We start from the raw sequence: 10654 nt of genomic DNA on the forward strand, positions 1-10654 counted from the left end.
CGTATGTGATAAAATTCATAAAATCATGCAACACGTGAACACGAATAAACGGAAGATCATGACAAATATTGTGAATAAAGGTCAATTGTAGTGAAAGCAAAGAAAGAAAGTTGGTATTTTCCATTGGACCATTAGTTATGTTTTCTTGTGTTACAAGAAACTATAGGCTACTTACACATATTATACAATGAACTAACACTAGTGTACTAGTTAAAATAACAAAGTTCAACACTTTCTAACTAATCTAACTAACTCAAGTAAGCATAAGTCCAAACCGGTGGGCAATAACCAAATTGTTAACCAAAACCGAAGTAAAATTAACCAAAAATTGGTTATTTTATTATTATTATTTTTTTTTGGTACCCTTGGTTAACTAAAATTATACCAAACCACATCATTCATATTTTCTTTCTTATATTTCTTGCTTTTATACTTCTATTGCATGTTTTGTACCTCCATTTCATGTATTTATACTTTCACTTCGCCTACTTATACCTCCACTTCATTTGCTTCTTAGCAAAAATTAGCCAAAGTTTGGTTCTGGTTATTGACCAAACCGACCGAAAACCGACAAGCTAACCAAGTAAACCAAACCGATTAACCGAAAACCAATAACTTTGGTTTGGATTTAGGTTAATAACCAAACGAACCATGACAAAGTGCAGCACTTTAATAAGAAAAAACTTATCTCAAGTTCGAAATAAAAAAAATAGCATCAAACTATACAAGAGATGAAAAACAAATGAACATATTACATTGCAAACCTAGTTCCAATCAACCAGATTAAGCCTAAAAATGTTAATAATACAGAGCAATTCTTTCTTTCGATGTGCTGAATCATCGATCACTAATTTCCATAAACATATATATATATATATGTATATATATGTATATATATATATGTATATCTGAACAACATTAAACGGGAGAGAATTGAAATAAAGAGCGTAGTGTGTGTGCATTGATAATTTGAGAATCGACTAATTGCCTTAACGCCGACGCCCGCCCAGAGGAGATACGAGCAATTGAATTTGAATCACTGACTAGGGTTTATACGTTTTGTGTGTTGTTGACAACTGAATTATTACTTTTCTATAAAAGACTTGTTACTTATTTATTTTATTAAAATAGCTAAGCTTTAAAACCAGAGGAATATCTATATCTATTCTATTTAGGGCCGGCGGTTCGGTTCGGTTTGGTTATTAGACGAAACCCAAACTGAAATCGAAGTAATCGGTTATTTGAATATGCAAACCGTTTGGTTTTGGTTTCCGGTTTTTGGGTTGTCGGTTAATTGCGGTTCGGTTCGGTTATTTTCGGTTTATTTTTCAATTATGTGCTGACATTGCAAAAAAAAAATGAAAAAAATGAAAATGCATATTTTAAGCTTGTATAAGAACGTGTTACGATGTTAGAGTACCGCAATCCACATATATATTGAATTCAAAAAATAAAAATAGGCACGTGCTATGTAAAACTATACGGATACAAAGTTGCTAAATAGAGTTTAAAAATTAAAAAGCATTAAAAGTTTAATCCCGATTTTCATTCATCGTCTTATTTATTTATCTTAAAAGTTTACTCCATTCTTCATCATCTTGATAATCTTTATCGTCATCAATCGGTTCGTTCAGGTTTTTTTCGGTTTTTGAAAAATGGATAACCGAATCGAAATCTAAATTTCAGTTTTTCAAAAAAACAAAAAATTAATCGTCGGTTTATGCTTCGGTTCGGTTTTTTCAGCCAATTCGGTTTCAATTCGGTTTATTCAGTTTCTGCTCGCCCCTAATTCTATCTGTTAAGGATGAGCAAAATCGGTACCGAATCGTACCAAGGTTTTGAGTTTTCGGGACCGGTATGGTATCGGTACTAGTACGGTACCAATTTTTCCCGAATTTTACCTTAAATACCGGTACCGGTACCAAACCAAACATTTCGGTACCGATACAAAAAATTTGCGATTTTCGGGATCGGGATTTTCGGTATCGGTATCGGTACGTTACCGAGCTTATCCCTACTATATATATTATATTATAACACGGGGATAGGTTATAATTAGGGCTGTGCAACGGTTCGGAACCGCGAGAATTGAAATCGAACCGAAACCGTTAAATGCTAAATATAAGAACCAGAACCGAACCGTATTTTAACGGTTTCGATTTGGTTCGGAACCGAGTTAAACGGTTCTTGTGTAAGTGGTTCTTGTCATAACTGACGAGTGACCCGTAGGGAAACTCTTAATCGAACTAAAAGATATACATATACTTGCGGGAGTAAGTTAATTTCATGGAATTGGATAACTACTATTGCTCGGGTGATTGAAGGTTTGAGGAGTTAAAGGACGAAATAACAAGATCATGGGCAAAAACGACGAAGGAAACGGAGCTGGAACGCGAGAGATACGAAAGAAATAAGAGATGGAATCAAGCTCCAACGCGGCCCACAGTGCACACCGTGGACCACGGTTCAACTGGAACAAAACTCCAGAACCCACCATATAGTGGGCAAAATGAGGACCGTGGGGTGGACCGTGGCCCACGGTCTAGACCTTGCCCACGGTCGAGCGTAACTGTCGTTTTAGTTTGGCTTTATTTGGCCGTTTTGGCTACTTTTTCATCTATCTTTTCAATCAAGAACAATTGGGGGACGTATTGGAGAGTCTAGATTATTATCTTGGGTATTGGTAAACATTATAATCTAGACTCTCCAATACGTCCCCCAAGTGTTCTTGATTGAAAAGATAGATGAAAAGGTAGCCAAAACGGCCAAATAAAGCCAAACTAAAACAGCAGTTACGCCCTAGACCGTGGCCCACGGTCCTCATTTTGCCCACGGTACGGTGGGTTCTGGAGTTTTTGTTCCAGTTGAACCGTGGTCCACGGTGTGCACCGTGGGCCACGGTGGAGCTTGATTCCATCTCTTATTTCTTTCGTATCTCTCGCGTTCCAGCTTCGTTTCCTTCGCCGTTTTCGCCCATGATCTTGTTGTTTCGTTATTTAACTCCTCAAACCTGCAATCATCCGAGCAACGGTAGTTATCCAATTCCATGAAATTAACTTACTCTCGCAAGTATATGTATATCTTTTAGTTTGATTAAGAGTTTCCCTACGGGTCACTCGTCAATAACCATTTTTCAATTAAAATTAAATATATAATATTAGAAGGTGCAAGAAACAAGCGACAACCTATAAAATAAAACATTATGATATCAACATATTATATTTTAGTGAAGGGGGTTGAGAATATATTAGAATAATTCAAAGTAATTCAGAAAATAATTATTTTTTAAAACATATTTAGGGTCGTGGAAGATGATTATCGTTTTTGATATTGTAAGGGATTAAATGTAACCGGGAAAATGAGAGCATGGATGTCGCTCATACATGGAAGTATGAAAGCCTACTAGATAAATAGGATTTTAAATATAATCTTCAAAGTTTAAGCCTACCCGGTTCTGGCAGTTCTCTAACTGGAACCATTGTTATAACCGGCACCGAACGGGGAACCATTTTCACCCAAATTTAAGAACCGGAATCGGACCCGAAAGACAATAATGCGGTCCGGATCAGCGGTTTAGTTGTGGTTCATCGGTTCTTGCGGTTCGAAACCGTGAATTTCTCACCCCTAGTTATAACAGGAAGTATGGTTTTTATAGAAAGAATAATAAGTAATCCAGTTCGTTGATTTTGGAAAATGGATGGTTGAGATTAGTTTATAAGTTAAATTAAGTGTTAGATAAGGGAAAGGGCATAATATGGCTAACACATTTGTTGATTTCCTTTTCCCACATGCAAGGTACATGTCAGTTCTCCATCATTTTAAAGCGTCTATGACATTTTTATACAACATTTATCTACTCTAATAAAAGACTACTCATTCTTGCCACTTGTCAATCTCATAGTCATCCGCACTTTTTTTTTCAACTCATTTCATATATGGTCCTTATCTTTTAAGTCATATATTGTCCTTATCTTTTAAGAAAAAAGACACAAACAATGACGAAAATAAACATAAAACACAATAATAAATAAAAGACACAATGATGTTTTTCCCTCAAGATTGTATCTTTTTCAAGGGTTTTTTTACAGTGAGGAAGACGGCGAAAACATTTTTGTGTTTTACATTTTTCATTTTTTTTTATTAAATTTTGAGTTATGATTTTTTTAATTGATTTTTCATTTTTTAAGGGGTTTTTTTTTACTATAAATCCTTCTCATCCTTCTAATTTTTGTACTATTTTATAGAACAACTTGACTCTATTTATTTAAGGAAAAATGGTTTTTATTGGTCCCAACTTTTTCATTTTTTGCTGGCGCTGGTCCCAACTTTCATTTTGGCTGGCAACGGTCCCAGCTTTAACATTCGTTTCTTCCACCAGTCCACAACTGACGGAGCACTAACTCCGTTATGTTTTTGCTTACGTGTCAATCTGAGTTGTCAAAAACATCTTACGTGGCAGCCACCGTGGATTATTGGTTTATACTTATGTAAGTCCCGAATCTGGATCACTACAAATATGATATCAACAATCTAGGCGTTGGTGCGGAAATCCAACGCTAGATGATTCAAGAACATTAACAAACACAAACACGTAAAACACACAAATGGCTTCAAAACACACGTTAATATTAACTTCGGGTGCTTAAGCACTATTAATACAATACTCGTCTATGATAACCCTTTGACGGGCAAAATCACGTGAATGAACTAACTCTTTAACCCTATACAATGCATTCTATATATATAGGGTACCAGCATACTAGCCCAACAAAAGCCCAAAGCCCACCGAGAACCACTAAAGTTCTCGGCTTATATAATATACCCTATCTAAGCCCAACCTACAAACATAAACCACAAATATAGCCCAACAACTTATAACTTATAACGTTCTTATATCCAAATCCTTAGCTCTTCAACGGCTCAATTACAATCCCCAAATCAAATCCCCAATTAATGTCCAGAACCCTAATTGAATCATTGAATCAATTACAATATCAAGCCCTAATCACACTCTGCTAGCAATGAGTTCATCATCGTCTTGTACATCTGCTCGTAAGAAAAACCTTAAAAATTTCAAGCTTGATTTACAGAGCAATGTCTATTGCAACCACGATTTGATTGCAATTCGTAGGGTTGTTGGTCACAGAAGTTCTCGAAATGGGAATGAATTCTATGGTTGCTCTTATGGCCTGTGAGTACATTTTTTGGTTTTCAAGTTTACTTTTGTATCTAAATCAATAAATTCTTTCTTGTTGTGGCTAGAATCAAGACTGTAAATTCTTCATGTGGAAAGAAGATTTTGATTACTTCTTAAAGGAATGTGGTTCAAGAAAAGATCAAGAAATAAAAGAGATGCAAATAGAAAATTTAAAATTAAAGAACATGGTGTTGGAAGAAGAGAACAACAATTTGAAGCTTCAACTCTCACTGAAAAAGTCCAATTGAAAGAGTAATAGTGTTTTAGGTTTAGCAATTATTGTCATAGCACTATGGTGGACTTTATTTGTGTGAAAATGTTGTGTTTGTTAAAGGACATGGTGTATGGAATGTAATATGTTTCCTTGGGACCTTGGCTATCAATTTCATGTAATATGTTAATGTTAATATTGTTATCAATTTCATGTATATGTTAATGTTAATGGATGTTGTTCTCAATATATGGTGGACTTTATTTGTGTGCCAAAAATGGATGCTTATCAACGAGTCTATCTGCACATACATATTGACAACATAAAAGATCAGACATGGTGAACAGATTAGTCAAAATGGCAACATCACAAATGAACAAATTAGTCAAAAATGACCATATTGCCCATATCAGATTAATCAAAGAATATGACATAAAATCAGACATATTGACCAAATCAAATTAGTCATGTTGACCAGCATATTTGGACCAAATCAGATTAGTCAAATTGATTAGTCAAAATGACCATAATGCCCATATCAGATTGATGACCAAAACAAAAGACCAGACATATTGACCAGCATATTGTCCAAAAGATCATGCATATTGACCAAATCAGATTAGTCAAAATAACCATAATGCCCAGACAGACATATTGACCTGCATATGTCTCAATATTGACCAAAACAGATTACCATAATGCCCATATAAGCCAAAACAGATTACCATAATGCCCATATAAGATCCTATCAGATTAACCAAATGAGCAGACTGGCTTGTCAAAATTACCATAAGCTGCCTATATCATATGACTACACAAATAACCATTACAAACTGCCCATATTAGATTGACTACACAAGATAACCAATTGCCCATAACCTGCAACTAACAAATTCATACAAATTTTTCAAATGACCATTACAAACTCATGCATCATACATGATTTCCATACATTAAAAATGTTGCAAAATACATTAGTTAATCAGTACATAGGGAACATAAATCACACAAGTCAGCATCATTACATAAACATAATTAACATTAACAGGCTTAAACATTCCAAAAAACATTATTAACATACTTAAACATTAACCATAAACCATCAAGTAGCTTTCCCCTTGCCTTTGGCCTTTGTGTTTCCCTTTGGCCTCTTAGAACTTGTTGATTGTTGTGTTGGTTGACTTGGCATATCTTTGGTCATCTTCCTTGGCCTCTTAGAACCTACTGACTGCTGTGTTGGTTGACTTTCATGTGTGGCTTGAGTTGACCTTGTTGACCTTCCCCTTGCACCAGATTTTGATGTGGCTTTATTCTTAGAAGTCTTAGGTTGTGTACACTTTCTAATGTTATGACCAGTTTCTTTGCAATTGCTACAAGTCATTTCTCCTCCATGTTTTGTCAATTTACCTGGCTTTTTAGGATCTTCATGGGGATCTTTCTTTCTTTTTGTCTTTGGTCTTCCTGGTTGACTTTTGATGGGAGGAGGGTCCAAAGGATAATTAACTCTTGGCCAGTACCTCTCACTAGGTAAGGGTGGAATTGTGTATAAATATGACCTTAAATATGCCTACTTAAGATAACAATCATGAACAAACTCTTCAGCATTTATTCCAAGAAACCCAGCAACTGCACACACATGCTTACATAGTATACCTGTCAAAATACAGTTTTTTTTATACACATTTGAAGACCTGTCAATATAACTTAATTATTGAATGATTAATGGTTAATCTACCTGCTAAGTCCCACTTCCTACATGAACATGTTCTGTTATTCAAGTCCACAGCAAGATCATCAGCAAAGTCTTTAACTTGGAACACATTATATGCTGATGGGAACACTGTACATTTATAGGCCCATTTTTTTCCTCTATCAAGTTTAGTTTGTATCCTTGGGCACACAACAACATCTTTAGCTAACATTTGAGAATGCTTAGTAATTATCCTTGTCATTGTTGAGACCCTGATTGACTTTAACATGTCCATAATATGCATAGATCTTGCCTCGACTATGGTTCCATTAAAAGTCTTAGCCATGTTACTAACTATGACATCACAAGATGTATGACCCTTAAGAAAGCACCTTACAAAGCAATTAGGATTCTGTTTCATGAAAGTCTCCACTGCATCAGCTAATATTGCTCTCATCTCCTTGATAGCATCATTGAAGTCAGGCTCATTATAAGCCCTACATGCCTGCCAATAATATGTCTTTAACTCTTTACCCTTGAACTTCTTTTTCCAGTTTGCATAGATGTGCCTTGCACAGTTTCTATGCTCTACATTTTTCCAAATCAAAGATACAGCATTCACTAGTCCCTGTCATTATTATTCCAAATCAAAGAAACTTTAGACATCTAGAACTTACAACTTACAACTTATAACTTAGATATTAACAAAGTGAAGTCATACCTTTTGTTGGTCAAAGACAAGTGTCCAGTCCTTTCCACCATCTTGGACATCTAGGCATTTTCTTAGTTCTTCCATGAACCATTCCCAACTATCATTAGACTCACCATCAACAACAGCCCATGCCACAGGGTACATTTGGTTATTAGCATCTCCCCCAATTGCAGCCAACAATATACCCCCTAAAAATGTTTTCAAAAAACAACCATCCAAACACAAAAATTTCCTACAACCAGCCAAAAATCCCCTCTTCACCCCATCAAAACACACAAACAATCTAAAGAATGTCTTCAAGTTTGAATATGGTTTCTGGTTATTGAACCCTGGTGGGGCAGTTACCAACTCAAAGGTTGAAGTTGGATTTATGTCTTTCAAAGCTGCCAAGTAAGACCCAAGTTTACTGTAGTGCTCCCTCATTGACCCATGAAGCATCTTAAATGCACATTTCCTGGCATTGTAAGCCAACCATTTGCGTATAAGCACCTTATGTTTCTCTTTAACTGCATCCTGGATATCTTTACTACTCCATTGAGGTTTAGCATTGAATAATGGAAAGAAGTCTTTAGCTATAAACTTAGCAGTCAGTTGTCTATTCTTTGCCATGTTTCTCTGACAATTGTGCTTACTATTAACAGTCTTAACCATATAGCAACTCTTGCCCTTGTGAAATGAACAATACATACTAAATGGACACCCTTTCACACATTTAACACCTACACGTCCTCCTCTACTCTTGTTACTTGTAGCAATGTAAACATTTTTACCATTTGAGACAGCATACTTTATAACTCTTTTTTGAAAGCATCCCTAGTGGCAAACTTTATCCCAACAACCCATTTAAACTTTGACCAGTCAGTTTCTTCACTTACAACTGGAACATCTTGTTTGTGTTTCTTACCTCTTATGTCATCATCTTCACTCTCTCCAGGTGTGTGTCAATATCAGCATCAAAATCTTCATAACTACTGGATGCTTCTTTAATTGCATCAACAGATTGTTTTAGACAGTCTTCAAGTAACTTCTTTTGTGTTTCAACATCTTGCTCATTCACCTGTTGTAACTTAGCAACTGAACACCTCCACTCTTCATCATCTTTGTCAGATCCATCATCATCATCATCATCATCATCATCCAAATCACATTTATAAGACTCATCATCAGAATCATCATTTATTTCATCTGAATCTGACCCACTACTATCTATTTCATCTTTATTTGTGTTAATTGGTGGTGATTTAAGTGTTGTGTCTGTAACCTTAACTGGTGATCCAAGTGACAAACTAATAACCTTAGCTGGTGATTTAAGTGGTGTACATGTATCCTTAGTTGGTGATATATTTATGTCAATTGGTGAACTTGTTTTCTAGCTGTGAGCTTAGAGTACCTCCTAACTCCTGAACTAGGGCTCCTAACTCCTGAACTAGGGCTCAAGCAAGCTTCTGGTTGGCTACTGGGCTGGGCTACATGGATAATGGGCTGGGCAAGAGATATAATGGGCTGGGCTTCAGGGATAATGGGCTGGGCTGGAGAGATAATAGGCTGGGCTTGAGGGCTACTGGTATTGTTTGTGGGTTTCCTTAACTTATCAGTTTGAACGTATAAAACCATACCTTGTGCAGACTTGGAACTGGAACCAATCAAAGACAACACCTCAAAGACTTCTTTATCACTAACTAATAGTTTTAAACGACCATCATCTGGAATCTTGCAATACAACCAAAGTCCAACTTTCGATTCGTATGAACCAAACTCCTTTGCATAATCCAGTAGCTCGAAGTATGAAAGCTTATCAACATCTAACATGAATGAAGTTTTTTTTTCCACCAACATACCTTAATATCGGTGGTGCAACGTCAAATGCCCCATTGGTGTGGAAGGAAATCCGTATTTGATTATCCATTGTTAAAGATTAGGGCTTGCTGCTTTGTTCGTCGTTAATCGATTGGAGTGGCATGTAATTAGGGTTCTGGACATTAATTGGGATTTGATTTGGGGATTGTAATTGAGCCGTTGAAGAGTTAAGGATCTGGATATAAGAACGTTATAAGTTATAAGTATAAACCAATAATCCACGGTGGTTGCCACGTAAGATGTTTTTTACAACTCAGATTGACACGTAAGCAAAAACATAACGGAGTTAGTGCTCCGTCAGTCGCGGACTGGTGGAAGAAACGAATGTTAAAGTTGGGACCGTTGCCAGCTAAAATGAAAAAGTTGGGACCAGCGCCGGCAAAAATGAAAAAGTTGGGACCAATAAAAACCATTTTTCCTTTATTTAATGAAGTTGTGTTTTAATTTAGATCATAACATCAATTCATCTTTTGTATGTTAAATTATCAAGTTAACTAATTAAATTAAATCCAGTTTAAAATTTTAACTAAAAGTAAAAATATAAGGACGTTTATGGGGTTTAAAGTGAAATTGAGTTTTTTTAATGATTTGTAAGGATATGATGTGATACTGACTGGCAGCTAAAGACGTATAAGAGCTTATTTAGTATGGGAGATGAAACAGAGGTTTTTTAAGAATTTGTAAGGATAACGTGGCAGATGATGTGACATCTAAGGGCTTTTAAGGGTGTCCCATAACATTGTGGATAGTCTAAGTATTAACCCGCGAGTGAGAAGTAGAAAAAACATGCAGGGTCTGTTTTGTATGAGGTAATGGAATGAATAATGGATGAAATGAGGGTAATGGAATGGACAAAGGAATAAAATGGATCATTACCATTCAATTGTCTTGTTTGGTTACCATATAAAAATGAAATTAATCATCACTTTATATATATCTCTCTAAAGATGAGTTTTCTCTTGATCCTCTCCCTATATATATTTAATA

The 10654-nt window shown here is 35.7% G+C and overlaps 1 protein-coding gene across 1 annotated transcript; it reads right to left on the bottom strand.

Moving 5' to 3' along the window:
* Positions 1-6975: 6975 nt before the first annotated feature.
* Positions 6976-8419, bottom strand: LOC143550236 (uncharacterized). Its single transcript, XM_077040929.1, has 4 exons — positions 8050-8419; positions 7820-7998; positions 7144-7726; positions 6976-7034 (listed from the first exon to the last, which is right to left on the bottom strand). Exons 1-4 carry the CDS (start codon positions 8417-8419, stop codon positions 6976-6978), a joined length of 1191 nt encoding a protein of 396 aa, XP_076897044.1.
* Between the last annotated feature and the right edge of the window lie 2235 nt (positions 8420-10654).

The sequence above is a fragment of the Bidens hawaiensis genome, unplaced genomic scaffold, assembly GCF_021521415.1.
Source record: "Bidens hawaiensis isolate Kalapana, Puna unplaced genomic scaffold, B.hawaiensis_p1.1 tig00015976_1, whole genome shotgun sequence".
NCBI classification, from domain to species: Eukaryota; Viridiplantae; Streptophyta; class Magnoliopsida; order Asterales; family Asteraceae; genus Bidens; species Bidens hawaiensis.